Genomic DNA, 15705 nt, shown 5'->3' with positions numbered 1-15705 from the left:
GAGTTTGAAAACAACAGGTGAGAGATTCCTGCCTGATGCTGGAAACACATAAACATTTGTCCTCTTCGGGGTTGGGGGTGGGAGCTGTCCTGGGTGGCCAAACAAAACAGCTGACCTGCAGAGCTTTGTAGGGTTAAGTTGTAGTTACTAAGGAAAATACAACTTCAATCAACTTTTCAGGCCATGAAGCTATGTGATAGTTGAAAATAGTTCATTGTGGCTCTTTTATGTGTATCAGATTGTGTTTTGTTGGGCTATACACATGCGGTTGTTATGAGGATAATGAACTTACCATCCACTTGTGAAGTCTTCATTAAAACTGTTACTTCACACCGTCCCGCTGTTGTTCGGAGAGCTTTTTTTCCACTGTCCTCATACCAGTAATTGCCACTACATGTAAATATCAAGTGGTTAGTGAATAATTAGTCTTTCATTGGCCAGTAATCACCTATGGGCCCCTGCCGCAGCTCAGACCCCTCCCATGTAGAGCCGCCCTGAAGACAGGGGCCCCTTTTTGAATGACAGCGCAGTGGAAGGAGACGACTTTTTCCCTGTGATTTCCCCGCAGCCACAGCGTCGATGAGAAGCAGTCGCGGATCCCCATTCTAGGTGAATGGATTGGCATGGGGAGAAGCGGACTTCAGATCACGGCTAAGCGGCAGCTTCGGGACTGTGTAACGCTCGTCATGGTTTTACTTTCGCTGCTGTTTCGAGCAGGTAAGACATGTTTTTTTCTTTTCCAATCCGTGCCTCTCTGCGCCAAAAGCAAACGCGCGGAGGAGTCGACGCACTGGACTGAAGTTAACTTTCACTGCGCTGTTGTGGGAACTAACTTCACCTGCGAAGTCTTAACGCACAATACACGTGTTTACTGTATTTGGACATGGTTTTGTTGTCCGGGGAATGGAGTTTATTCGCCTTTGCGAGCGTGTGCGCCGCGCGCCTCGGGGACAAAGTAAAGCCTGTTGCCCCGTGTCCTCCTGCTCCTGCTCCGCTTGTGTCTCAGGAGCACGAGTTCACGCGCCGCACACTCGCTTTTTTAAAAACTTTATTACCACTTTACGTCAAAACAACAACACACGAAACTTTCTGCATACTTACCACACGCGTTCCTCCCTTTTGAAAACCGCACGCACACAAAGTTTGGGATTGTCAAAGGTGCGGAGTTGCGTGCTAGCTCAGTGTTAGCATGTTAGCTCTGTAGCACCAAATGGACGGGGCTTGTTGTTTTTTTAACCAAGAACTCGCACTAACGGGAAACAAAGACACTTTTAACTCTGGGACTGAAACAAACCTCTGTATTTGCCACGGAAACGCTTAAATGAACACGCCTTTCTGAAGTTTGCCCGTGCATTTGTCTGATTTTCAACTTTGTCAACTTTCACGCACACAACTGTTACTTGTTGTACCCCAAACGCTATTAAAAAGAATCAGTTCAATTTCACTTGTGTTTTACGGTTTGGTGGTGAACTTCTTCATCAAAAATAAAAAAAAGAATAATAATAATACGTTTTTACTGAAAAATTGTCTAAACAAAATTGTACAAACACTATGTACAATGTATAATAGTGCTATTACAGGAGTTTGCCATAAGAGCAGCTTGAACATTGCTCTGTGTTTACTGCCCTTTTACTGCATATAAATACCAATGTTAAAGACTTGTTATAACATGATGCTGCGCTTTGTATAAACAGTTATCCACTAGTTTTCTCATTACACTAATTATTTAGTGGTTGCCCTTTCTTAAATATGTTAACTTCAGGCCCACTTGTTGGTTTCCCACTTTGAGATCAATTGTACATCTATATACTTTGTCTAAATGATCTCAAAAATACGCAGACGTGTTGAGTCAAGTGTAATCTTCCAAACAATATGATATTTCTGTCCTTTTTTTTAGTAGTATCATTCGTGTTTTCTTTGATACTTGAACCTTGATGGACCAAGACATTCACAGGCACAATTCAGCACATTCCTGATGCATTGTTAAAATATTGTCTGATTAAGTAAAGGGAACAAATTTGATGTATACATTTTTGTATACGTTGCTAACTCCTATTTGAGATTCATTCATATCACAGTCGGTCACCACACTCTCCTCAGAGGATCCAGTCAGAGCTCAGAGATGCAGAATGCCTCTGGGTTGACCTCTCACACCCTGCTCCATTTTATCAGCGCCGGTGTTAAAGTGCAGTCAATGTGAAATGCATTAATCATGTGTCAGGCCTGCTCCAGTACTTCAGAGCTGTGTGAAAGCCCTGCAAAAATTCACACGCACACTTTTCAATGAGTGTGTTTGTCGTGTTATCTTTGGGATGTTCGGAGATTAGAAGCTGTTTTGGAGTACACAGGAGATTAGATTATTGCAATAGAGAGCTGTTTTTTGCAACTGCAGCCCAAAGTCAGTTGTAATAGCATGGTAATGTGCCTAAAACGTATTGAAAACTGACTTTTTAATGTCAATGAAGTAAAATCTCTTATAAAACAATATCGTGTGCCAGACAATACTGTGGTACTGTGAGACTAGAATGGACAGAGTACTGTACTCTAGAGTACTGTACTCTAGTGGAGGATTTGTGGTTGTCACAGTGTAACAAAAACATAATGGTTTTACAATTATCAATGATTATTGACGCCATGACCAACATTAATATTCATTGTCTGATATAATTGAATAGAATATGACCAGCTTTATGAAAAAAAGCATTCTGTATGATAAAGTGACACATAAACAGACAGATTGTGTAGATTGAATTGAAATTATTTATTATAGTTTCTAAAATTATAATAAATATATTTTTTTAGTTCTTGCGAACACATTGTTACTGTTGTGATGTTAAATGATCAGACATAATACTAACTTCCTAATGATACATTAGATTTTGCTGATTTGATGTATAAGATCCCAGGAGGTGCCATCTCAACAGAAGCACACCTAAAACCATGTCTACTCTCTTGCCAAATCACAAATGAGTAAATTCTAAATCCTGTGACTCACTGTTACCAAAATACATCTTGAATTCTCCCATGTACCCACTTCACTAACATGGACCACTGCCTGTGATGCAGCCTCCTCTGCCCTCTTGTCTGGAGTAATGGACTTGTTGGGTTACTCTGAGCTACAGCCAAACCACATTCAACACCCCGTGGCACTCTACACGGGTCGGTTTCCTCCTCCAGCAGGTTCGCCCTGGTTGGGGGAAATAAGTTCTGACTGACTCCGAAGCACAGTGTGGGAGCATGGCCCTCATGAGCTGGACCGTTTGGGTTTTAATGGCTCTCTTGATTGAACTAAAGTTGATAGTGGAAAGGTTTTGACTGCCAGTCTTAAGGGTAACGCTTAAGTTGAATGTTAGCAAGTTCACTTAAATGGTGTTTTTTGCTGCAAGAACAGGGGATTGGTCTCCATGATATAACACATTATTATTATCACAGTATTATGGTGATATTATCTTGGTCAAATCTGTAGTTTACTTAATAAGACATCACATGTTATTTGTCTATTGAGACTAAGAGTCCTAATAATATTTGCATAATTACATGTATTACTTGGTTATTATTAGCTTTTGCATGTATTTTCAGTATCCCATGTGAACTTGTGCGAGCGACATCAGATAAATAATAATGACAATGGGCGTTATTGACAAAAATAAATATCTCAATGTCACTCCAAACAAGTTCAGAAATGACACCATATATCCTTATTTGAATATGTACAACATACCTAGTTTCATTTAAATTTTGAATGTGTTCTTTTTGTAGCATTTTTACTATAAACGTTACTTGATATTTAAAGGTGGAATGGACGATTTTTTTCAGCAAATTTTTTATCATATTTCCTCGTGGCGTGGATAAATCATTTGTCCTGCCACGTATCAATCATAAAACGCACCTATCGCTCACCTGCAGCCGCGTGAGGTTCGTCCTCACGTTTCCGCGTGCCTAAGCGCATGGATCTATCATAATATAGTTCCCTCAGTGTACGGGGCAAAATGAAGACGGAGAAAGACAGTTCGAGCTGACGCAGAAGTGGACAGAAATCTACGGGAGACGAGAGATGCGATGCGCTCCGTTGCGCTAATAAACAAACGCACGTGTGCGTTGTATCAGTCCGCACGGGGGAGTGGCATGTGCACTTCCGCCTGCGTTCTCAAATCGCCGAAAAATCGTCCATTGCGCCTTTAAGCATACCTTCAAAGTTACATTCACAAAAGTATCTACAGTTCGATATATTGCCCGCCTCTAAATGACAATCTATAAAAACTTGATAAACTCCTTGTCTTCTCCTTTCCCAGCTCATTGCCAGCAGTGTCGGATCCAGCGATGCAACACAGAGTACGTGGCGTCTACCTCAACGTCAGGTGGGCTGCAGGAGGAAGTGGCCCATGACTTGGACTACTGCATCGCTCTGCGGGCCTACGCCCTGTGCACCCGCAGGCAGGCGCGCAGCTGCAGGGGCGACCTGGTCTACCACTCGGCCGTCTTTCGCATCAAGGAGCTTTTCTCCCAGTACAACTGCTCCAGCGATGGGCCCACCTCCTCTGCCAAAGCCCCCAGCACCTCCAGGCCTGCCGTGTCCGAGCAGTGCAACTACGAGAACCGCGTGTTGCTGTCCGGACCGGCCGCGCAGCAGAAAAAGTACGCCCACTGTGGACTATTCGGCGACCCACACCTGCGGACTTTCAGAGACGAGTTTCAGACCTGCAAAGTGGAGGGGGCGTGGCCTCTGATCGATAACAGATACCTGTCCGTGCAGGTGACCAACGTACCTGTGGTCCTAGGCTCCAGCGCCACGGCAACTAGCAAGGTATGTTTATAGTCTCCTTTTCATACTCTATTGAGTTTGTTCAGAGTGTCACTACTTCATCACATACAATTCAACAGTTTTGTTGTAATTATACTGAGTGGTTGTTTACAAGTGAACTAGGGGCGATGTTGAGAAAAATACAACAGAAATGTGAAACCATCTTGTTAAATTAATTAGCGGATGTTTCAGAATCAACTAATTTGAAATACCTTTAAAATAAACCACAAAAGTGCAAACAATTGTCTTAATACACATTTGGTAGTTTTTTAAGCATTATTTACAACCTATTTACTTTATGTTAAAATGTTGCATGTCTTTAAAACAACATTCATAATGTTCATTCCATTATTTCAATAATCTGCCCACCTCTAATGCAAACACCTGATGCTGTACATATCTGTCCCAACACTGACACAAATAGTACATTGTGGTTGTGGTGAGGATAACTGGTTTCATCAGAAAGATCAGAGTGGGTGTTTTTTTAAATGTTGTTCCAATATTAGGCAATGTGTGTGAAACATTTTATTTTGATCCAGTGTCATTTACTACAAAAATGTAGTTTTTACCAACACATTTTTATTCCGTTCCTCCAGTTTTGCATGCCAAAGCTCATTGTAGCGAGTCTGTACATCACAAACCTGGACAAAACATATAGAAAACGAAAGCTCTCTACTTTAAAGTGACGAGACGCCGACATGCCTGAGGTTAGAGTTAGGGCGAGCCATGAATAATTGATTCAATGAGAAAATAATTGCTCGGACTTTCCTCCTAATGAAAATAATTGTCTGCCTGAGCCCTAGACAAACAGTCCCTAACGCGGTAGCTCCACGGTCTATATGAGTTTGTGAGCGCACTCTTATTGTTCTAGTATTGCCATAAAATATCGAACATGTGAAGTTAATTGTCATTCCACGGTGCCTCTCCAGCCTTTAGCATTCCTCTTGTCATGCAGCTCCTTCAGATCTATGAGGGAAAGAGGAGAGGGAGGAGGGTTCTGCTGGTGTTGAATCACAGACATGCTTGAGCGCTCTACCTTAACACATGGGTGGTCATATGGAAGTGATTAAAGCTCGCTCCAACATTCTACTCCGCCGCCATGATCAGGAATGTTTTTTCACCCCTCTGGTCAAATAATTAACTGGCCCTTTCTGTGTAAATATGGAATAATGTGGACAAATAAAGTAATAATTGGACTGCATCACAAGGGCCTAATTCTATTAATTGAAGCGACTGGTGTTTGCAGATAAAACGCTGGAATGCCAGAGGTGGAGTAGGCGCCCTGCATATAAAAGCAGCCTCTTTTATTTGGCGGTTCATAATAAAATCTTATCACTTTCGCACACCAATTTTACGTCTCGTCTGTGTGAAAACAAACAGAGTCGGTGGATTTGTATTGAACTAAGGCAAATGTAGAACAGTGAGATGGCGGCAGAGATTTCAACACAACCTTTGAAAAACAGTAACAGTTTGTTCTGGGTGTGCACCTTGAACGTAAACCTGCCGCCTGTGTCAGTGCCAGTGCCCGCATGCCCACATCATGCTTTCAGACTTGTTTTGAGCTGCCAGACTTGAGACTGGAAATCATCCATCAAGTACAGTATCCCCATAAGTGTAAACTCCACCACAGCCGCTTTGTCAGGACGCTCTGAAGAAACGAGGCTTAGTGTTTTTCAAAGCTCGGCTGGAAAATGAATCACAGCCACAGTGCAAGTCTGAGCAATGTGCAGTAGTGAGGTGATGACGTTTGAAGAGCGCAGCGCAATGTGGAGGCAACGCGCTCTTTATCTGGGCTTTCTTATCCAAATCTGGTTGAGAAAAGTTCTGTTAAACAGTGACAGAAATCCTCTGACTTCCGATCGTTATCAATTAACCAGGATAAAGATTACAGTCAGATAATAGTGTCACTCTGCAGGAGAGGAGACAAAGGACTCAGCACTAATGTCCTGCTGCCACCTGGTGGCAGGCATCGGGGCTGCATCTTATATTCCTTATGTTTTTGTGTAACAGTGTTACTCATGAAAATAACAGAGCTATGCACTTTATTTTATGTTGATACAATGTTGATTCATGTTCTGTTTTTCATTTTACTTTCAGATCACAGTGATCTTTAAATCTTACCTGGGCTGTACAGATCAGAAGGTCTACCAGGCCACCACTGAAGACCTGCCACTGGCCTTCATGGACGGCTCTCGCAGTGGGGGAGAGAGCCTCACCATTGTGGAGCGGGGTGGTTCTGGTGTGGGGCGCCAGGTGAAAATCCAGGCCAGATACATGGGCACTTCCATCATCATAAGACGCGTGGGCAGCTACCTGACCTTCGCCATCCGCATGCCTGAGGACCTTCTGGACTTTTCCGAGGACAACAGTGGGCTGCAGCTGTGCCTGCACGGCTGTCCGCGTAACGAGCTCATCAAAGAGCACATGCTGGGCCGAGGGCGTGTCCCGGGCAGCGCTCAGGGCACTAACACAGAGCATGGCCCTCTGAGGCCCCCCCACCAGGTCTACACTGTGGAGCGCGCTACAGCCAAGTGTAGAGAGACTCTGCAGGTGGAGGATGTCTACTTCCAGTCGTGTGTGTTCGACCTGCTGACCACCGGAGACCCGGAGTTCTCAATGGCAGCGTTTGGCGCGCTGGAAGACCTAAAGGCACTGCCGCCCAGTAAACTAAAGCAAAACTCTCCTAGGACTCCCCGCCTTTACAGCCACGCTGTGTCGTTCACACAAGCACACAGCCAGGCTCTTCTGCCTCTGCTCCTCCTCATTCTGCTGCTTTTGTAATAATGTATAAAGAAAAATGATTTTAACAAAGAAACTTGGAAACACTACATGGAAGCATTACCAGCTTGAGGAAAGAGTGACTCTAGTGAACAGACTCTTTATAAAGTATATTCTCTTGGAATCTGTGAATGTGTCATTTTCTCCATTTGCAGGATTTCACACTGGTGAGAGCTGTTCTGTGGATTCAAACCTCACTCTGACATAGGAACTGTCAGTCCACTATTGTCCCCTAGTCTGTAGGTTTACAACAGGATTCATGCATGTAAATAACTGCTACAAACTCATCTGCTGTGGCAGCACTTCTGAATGTTATCATTTACGTCTCTGTCGTACATTTATCTGTAGAAATTTGCCAAGTTCAATGCACAGGATCCAACAACTGTTTGTAAAAACTACCTATTCATAGTCATGAGCCAGAGTGGCACTCAGCATTTCTGCAACACACTCCCTCTTCAAGCTGCTTGGCTTCCTGTTGTAAACGTAAAAAAACAAACACATCTTTATATAATAATATATTGAAAGAGTGTATATAAGTGTTTTATATGTGTACATTTGCTTGTGTATAGACTTTTAACTGTAACATATTTTGCATTTGTTGTGAATTGTAGGTTATTTTGAGTTATGATAAAAAAGTAAACTAATGTGCTGTGGTCTTAATGTAAGTTTCTGTATTAAAATGTTGGACACTCCATACCGAGTTCCTGAATCCTTCATTTCTCCTGTTGCAGTACCCCCTGAGACCTAGTGGTGTCCTCAGCCCATAAGGGGCGGCGGCCTGCAGCAGAGGCAGTCCTGACAGGTTCACTGTGCAGTTGTAGGGGTCCACGGTGTGCTCTTGGTCCCATGTGTAAGCTGTACCTCTGAGAGCTGAGCTGGCTCTGGCTCTGCCTCTGTCTGCCAGAACACTGCACGCCTCCAAATGGGATTTAGTCTGTGGTTAACACCGGGTCTGAGTCAACAACTGTAGCACTTGGTGCCCATATTTGCATGGCATATGAACAATGACTGGCCTCACTGATGTCAGCAATGTTAGCAGTTCTGACAAAAAATGTGGAGATGGCAGGAAGCTGTTTTGAACATTATTTGTAAGTGGAGAACATGTAACAATAAGACAACATGAACATAAGTATATTATTTGTTTGATCACACCTGTCTAATGTGCAGCATTATTGTAATGAATGTAACGAAACCATCATCACATTAAGTTACATTAGTGTCTCTGTTGCATCGGCTGAAACAGGCCACTCATACTGCACTCATCAGTTTACCAATCTCTCTGATATAGTTAGTGAGTTGATGTCTATTTACTCTGTGTCAAACTGACAGAGAACTTAACAGTTCGTCATAATAACAAAGCATTAACATTGAGGAAAATGGTCATTTGCTGCAATCCACTGATGCCCCAATGATGAGATTATGTATTATTCTCTACCCGTTATGGATCATGTTATAATGACTATTTACTATATAGTCAAAGTTTAGCTCAAGCTTATTCCCAAATGAGCAGACATGATATACATGTTCTTGTTCCAAACATTTTAAGCAAACAAGTCTGTAGACTTCTGACAGCTTCATCCTTATGTAATACACCCCAAGTGAGAGCACACACAAAATGGGGCAACACTTATGACAACTTTAAAATGGAAAAGTCTGACTTGGATAGATTAAGGTTTGGGAATGTGCCCTGTCAACAGATGTCCCCCGATGGGCTGTCCAGGAAGACAGAGGTATGCTGCTTATATTTTGAAGTCATCTTGTCTTGACTTTCGGCAGTAAACAAGGACAATTACCAGGCTAATGAGTTGAGGAAAAACTGCGTGAGTGATTGATACTCTCAATGGAGGCATTAATTTGATATTAATAGAGCACTTGGCAAGATAAATAGATAGTGGTGTGTGAGTCCTCTCCTTGATTGATAATGAGGAGATGGATGGCTGTCTTAATGCAACGTGTTCCTCATAGGATTAGGCCGGGGTGCTTTTGATCAAATGGTTTGCAACAACTTATTATTTATTCAGTGTTCGGAGGCTGACTGGTAATGGCTGGTAGAGTAATGTCAGATTTCAGAATTCGCACTAAATTTATTGACACTAAATGATGCATGAGATGTTGGAAGAGCTGCAGTTGTAAAGACATTCAGCTGTTCCTCAACGACTGTGTCTAGCTTTGGAGCAGTCATTTTTAGTTTCTCAAGATATGGTGCACGTCCTAGGGCTGCTTGTTTGTCCTCTGGTTGTTCTTTCATATGGTTATTGGTGGCTTTCAGAATTTAGAATGCGACAGTGTCATTCATAAGAGGAAACTACCAAATTAGATTCTAGAACCATAAAACTATAAAAAGGTGAAAAAAGGCTAATTGAAGCCCACCAAGTGCAGTTTATGTCCATATCCAGTTGTGTTTGCTTATACAGGAGTATCTCAATATGACGTGTCCCTAGATGTGCCCGGCTCTCCACAGATCTAACTTGTGACTTGTCTTGGTGGTGTCACCTGTGTGTGTCAATGGAGATGGTTTGGTTTAATGCATTGACATTTCCATGGACACAAGCAGATGACGGATCAGTGCACGGACGGATCAGTACACCAAGTATCAGACAAATGTAAAATAACCCACAGACATGCTGAAACATCCCCTTTTGCCCTTTGAAAGATTACAACCAAGTTAGTTCCAGTTTTATTTTCAATCAGTTTTTTTTAAAGCTTTTTGAGACTATTTGAGAGAGTTTTTATTGTAGATTATACACCTTAAACCTATTAAATGTTAGTACTGTACACAACTGAATAGGAGTCATGCCATAACCCCATCTATCTCACTTGCTTTGCCCTGTTAAGCCAGGTTCACATAAGACACTGAACATCACCTAGAGGAAAGTTGCATTGTAACTTAATTTGTTCCAGTTTAGACACAGTATAGCTTTATTTGACCCATGTGGGGAAGTTCAAGGCTCCATAGCAATAGATAAGATAGATGGATAACTTTCACTGAGAACCCCACGTACACTCTTGGTTTTCTTGATGTCCACAGTGTGATGACAACTCTATTGGCAGCTGATCGTACCTCTGCAGTGTGTGACTTGAGACTTTCACCTGCCTTTTGCCTAATGATGCACTTGACTGGAGGACGCACGGCATCCAGACATTACACCCTGTTACATGGGTCAGTGCTGCAGAACAAAGAGGCACGAGTTGCTCATTTCTCACTGTGTATACCTGCGTGAGGATAATACAGGTGTGTGTGTGTGTGTGTGTGTGTGTGTGTTTGTGTGTGTTTTTCCAGACACCAGGCTGCTATCTCGCACTGCAGACTCTTTCATACCTGACCAACCCAATCTTTCTGCGTCTGCTCAATAATCAGAGTGACAGGGAGCAACTAGACACATCTGACTCACCCAGTGGCTCGCTCCAGAATGGGTATTGACCTACATATCAAATCATATGCTCCTGGCTCGTGTGATAGAGATTGGAAGAAAAATAACATGGCGTGATTGGCAGTCCTACTTTGGCAAACATGCACCCACCCATCCTCCCTTTGGGCTCCCACAACCCCAATGTGGGCCCAATGTGTTCAATGGTAAAGGCACAATGAGTCTTACAGTAACAGTGCGCGGCACAGCTGAGCTCTCCTGTTTGTCTCATTGTCATTTTATTGTAGTGTCACCAAACTTTTTAACAGATGGGCCCCCGGGCAACATGACGCCCGAAAAACCCGGCTCGGAAATTAAGTAACTGCATCATAAATCTTACAAAGTTACAATAATTTGCAATTCACTCCCTCATCAGAGGCAATATTACTCTAATTTATTATCTCCGCGCACGAGGGGCACGCAAAGGCCGTGGAGATAAGAGTTTATCAGGAGGGGGATTGATTTTCATTAACTGATTGTAATAAAGATGAACTGCCTGCCGCGCACGCTGACCAAGAGCCACACTTTATTGTAATTGGGACGATTTATTTCATGAACCATTGCCTCTCTACTTTTTTTTTTGTCCCACCCGTTCTTATTTTATACCGGCCCCTCAAAACTAGGCGTGAATTGCAGGCTTTATATTAGTGAGGGGCCAAGTCGAGCGCAGTGACACATTGCATCAGATTTGGGCCCCAAACATGAGAGCGCAGCCGCTGCCGCTGCTGGGAAGTTGACTGATAAGGCATTACCTTCCTTATTTCAATTTACAGCGCCGTGCTTGTCAACATGATAATGTTATTTGTTCCCCCGTCTTTCTCCTACCGCCGCTCCATGATTCATGATCGCTCCCGACTGAGAATGAGATGTCCCCGTGCTCCACATTTGTTTGGTATTCTGGAGCGCGCTGACACATATTTCTGCAGCGCGTCTGTGGCGCCGCAGGAGCCTCGTGCCACTTTGGAACCTGTGATGGAAGTTCTCATTTAGGTGTGAGTTTGCATAGAACACAACAGATTCAAATGGAGTGTGGGGAAAGACACATGTCCACAGTTTAAGCACAACATTCACCAGAAACAGTTTAATTTTTTATTGTAAAATTGGAAAAAAGGAGAGAAAGAGAGAAAAGCCCCAAGAAGCATTTCTTATCAATACATATCTTTATCTTACTGTAACCATAAGAGAAACCTAATGATACATAAGCAAATAAATAAACAAATAAATAAATAAATAAATAACAAATCATTAATTTAAATATCAAATAAATAGTAAACATCAAGTAAAGACTTGATCTGGTAAACAATAGAAACATTTAAATAATGTTGTTTAAGCAGCAAGTTTAAGTATTATTATACTAGGAGAAATAAAGTTTGGTTTCTCAGGCTAAAACAGAACACAAGAGTCTCTCAAAGATTTCTTTTCTATAAAAAGATACTGCTTCCTTGTCAGTGAATCCATGCTGTACTGACACTGCCACATACGTAGGTGGCGCTCTCTTTTAAAAACTAACCAAGAAAGGAAAACAACTTGTAAACAGCATTTTCTCTTCGGGGTAAAAGATAAAATAGTACTGAGATTTCTCTTGCGCCCTGCACGCTGGGAGCGCTCCCAACGTTTATATGTTTTGTTTGCTTTGTGCTGAGAAACCAGAAAGTTAACATCCTCATATAAAGCAAAGGCCCCCCCTCCCCACCCCCCAAGTCAAACTCTAACCTATCGGCCCCCAACAAAGCTCCTGTGCTGATTCTCCATAATATACAGATTTCATATTTATAATAAGCTACTATCCTCAGCATTCAAACCATAGTTAAAGAATCATCATTAATAAGAGTAGTACCTTTAACCCTCCTATAGCCCCAATTGAGCATGCTCAGAGATTGAAAAGGGCACCATGGTAAAAGTTGACATTAGTCTTAAAGAATAAAATGATGCAAGAGTGGATAAAATGTCAAAAGTTTTAGATTGAGAACATGCAGCTAATGACTAGTATTTACTGCCATTTCCTTTTTTTAAACTTCATTTTCATCATAATTGGATTTGGGCAGTGAGTATGTACAGTATAAAGGCCAGTGTACCACCACACCTCACAACTTTCTCCGGTTTTCACAATTGCATTCAATCAAAGTTCTTTTCTGTGCCTAGTTCCACAAACTCATTAAATTCTAGCCACAGCTGGCGTCTTTAATTTGCATTACCCGAACTGTTGTGAAGGCCACATTTCATTTGAGCTGAATAATTTAGTGGAGTCTCCAGTAGGCGTCCCGTGCGGCAGGTAGTGAGTGGGTTTGAAGGCCCGTATGGCCTGAGGAAAAGAGGCTGTATATCAGGAAAGTGAGAGGAACAGCCTGTCTGCTGGCACTGCACCGGCCCATAGTACATCTTATATCTCTAAATATTTTACTATGAGTCTAAAGCAGAAATATCTCCCAATCAGGAATGTGGAATTCTCTGGAGCTCAAGGAATGTGGCACGCATTTTGAGTCATATGAACATGCAGATAATTTGGCAATTCATAATCACATTTAAAGGCAATAGCTCAGGAGTGTATCAGGTGAATAGGTCAGACTAATGGCGAGCATTAGACTGTAGTCACTGCAGTAACACTCGTGTGAAGTTAGTGGTGTTAGTCTCAGAGAACCGTGCAAGGCTGAGTGAAGCGCTGATGTCTGAAGGAGCACAGTCCTGAGGAGAGCGGCTTCACACAGCTAACAGAGGTAAAAAATGTATGGCGAAAGCTCATAGTAAATAGATCTATAGATATGGAATGATAAGAGAGGTGTGTATGTGTTAGTTAATGAATCCCACCTGATAGGACCATGCGTGGTGACCACACTGTATAGAGCTGCGTGCTAATGGTGAGGCAGCAGCTGTAGCAGCTCTACTTTAGGCCTGCTGCTGTCTAATTGATGGATCATTTTGCTCTTAATTTGACCTCCTAAGGCTGTTCCTTACGCTGTACAAGTTCTTACTGTGCTATTATACCCTTTGGAAAAAATACAGCTGCTCTTCACTGAAGAACTCATAATCTAAACTATATACACATTCTGTCACAGGCGTTTACACTCTTAGTTTGTGTTGATGGGGTACAGTGAGGTGCCTTGGGGTGGTCAGACATGTCCGCCTCCAGAAAGGCAGATGGGGAAGGGAAAAGACAGATGACAAAGACTTTTCTCCCCACAGAGAGAAAGATGAACTCTGTCACTCAGTCAATTCATTCAAAATGCCAATGCGTAATTGATTGTGCATCTCTTGCCCCACGGTGCTGTTCCCCATTGGATCAATATCATCATTATCCTAATTATGCAGCGAGTTACTCCTCAGTCCCCTGTTGATGGTCCCTGTTCAGAAGAGGAAATGCTGGCACTGGGGTGAGGATGGGGCAGGGGAGCAGCGGAGGGGGCGACCTGCTGGATCCTACTGTCACACAGCCAGGACACTACTGCGCTCCAAATCCTGTGTCCTTTATTAGCATGCTTACATGCTGCTGTGTTTTACTGCGCTGCATCCAGCTTGGCCGCTCGGCACTTTGAGCACAGTGCTTTATGGTCACATTATGTGAAAGAGTTAATAGTTAATGACAACATGTGATGAGCCTGCTGCTTTATATGTAATATGTTAAGCTGCACAAAGCTTCATACAGTGTGGTCACTCCAGCGGCCTGTTTCTGTGTCACATTTGGCACTATGATTCAGCGGACACAGGGACATGAGATGGACGTGAGCTGAGAGAACACATCTGAACATGCCCCATACAATGTCTAACCCACATATTCTACGCCACTAAAATAGTATAACTTTATTTTTTTTATACATTTTCTTTATGTTTTCATATTCTCAAACCCAGTAGCTATAAATGTCAAAGAAAATCCCTTTCCTCTTTTTATTCAACCTGAAGCTAGTATTTTTCTTAAGTTTAACTTGTAATATTATTAGTAGTAGTTGTAGTATTAGTAGCATTAATACTATATGTTACTGTCGAGAACAATAAAAATGTTTGGTCCTTTGGTCCCTTAGGGGTGAGAGATTTGCAGTCCTACGGTTGCTATTGGAAACCTCGGTGACCTCGGTGACCTGGGCGAGTCGTAGTCCTGCACTTGCTGAGACAGTAAGAGAGGAGAAGAGAGGGAAAGAAAAGTCTGTCAGTGGATGTCGTCAACCGCCTCCACTGTTTGCCTTGATCTTCAAGTTTGAACCCTCATTTGTCCTGTTCAGAAAAAGCCACAAGCGCCTCTTTCCAATAATATATGTGAATATAATATGTATATAGAAATCTATTTGTTGTTGCTGCTTTTTTGTTTGTTAGTTTGTTGCTTAATTAACATTTCAAGTCTCAACATGAAAAGTTCTGTTGATCGGTCCTGTCCCAAAGTTCATTTTTTACTTTCTCTTGTCTTTCTTGCACTGTGACGTCTGCCACTGCTGCGTGAAGTGCATGTCTTCTTATTCACATCTTCTTTTCGTTGCCAGAACCTATAGCTTCATAGAAAGTAAATGCTGATATGTCTTCAAAAAATCCATATGTGTTGATTTTCTATAATGTATTTTGCTTTCAAAGAAAAAAGTTGAACTCTTCTTCGTATCTTCATGTGTCCTCTAAAACCTGAAACAGACCACATATAACGACAGCCATTATTGATGTCACCGTTCACTGGATATCATTCAAAAGATCAGCATTGCTCTATTATATCCCGCTAATGGTCTGGACAGAGTGAACCCGCAC

General features: G+C 42.4%; 2 protein-coding genes across 10 annotated transcripts in view; one reads left to right on the top strand and one right to left on the bottom strand.

Moving 5' to 3' along the window:
- The first annotated feature begins 538 nt into the window (after positions 1–538).
- rgmd (RGM domain family, member D) lies at positions 539–8269 on the top strand. The gene is made up of 3 exons (XM_072438289.1): positions 539–717; positions 4293–4804; positions 6899–8269. The coding sequence occupies exons 1-3, from the start codon at positions 624–626 to the stop codon at positions 7580–7582; spliced, it is 1290 nt and encodes a 429-aa protein (XP_072294390.1). The 5' UTR covers positions 539–623; the 3' UTR covers positions 7583–8269.
- A 3792-nt stretch (positions 8270–12061) lies between these two features.
- celf5a (cugbp, Elav-like family member 5a) overlaps positions 12062–15705 on the bottom strand; it is a 208017-nt gene continuing 204373 nt past the window's right edge. For all 9 annotated transcript variants that reach the window (XM_072438136.1, XM_072438139.1, XM_072438138.1 and 6 more), the window contains exon 12: positions 12062–15585. The gene's annotated coding sequence lies outside the window, so the exon portion shown is untranslated. The remainder of the gene's footprint in view (positions 15586–15705) is intronic.

Source organism: Eucyclogobius newberryi, unplaced genomic scaffold (genome assembly GCF_026437365.1).
Source record: "Eucyclogobius newberryi isolate DKJ021-1_F unplaced genomic scaffold, fEucNew1.0.hap1 SCAF_9, whole genome shotgun sequence".
NCBI classification, from domain to species: domain Eukaryota; kingdom Metazoa; phylum Chordata; class Actinopteri; order Gobiiformes; family Gobiidae; genus Eucyclogobius; species Eucyclogobius newberryi.
Note: the sequence above shows the minus strand (reverse complement) of the source record. Positions and strands in the feature narration are given on the sequence as shown.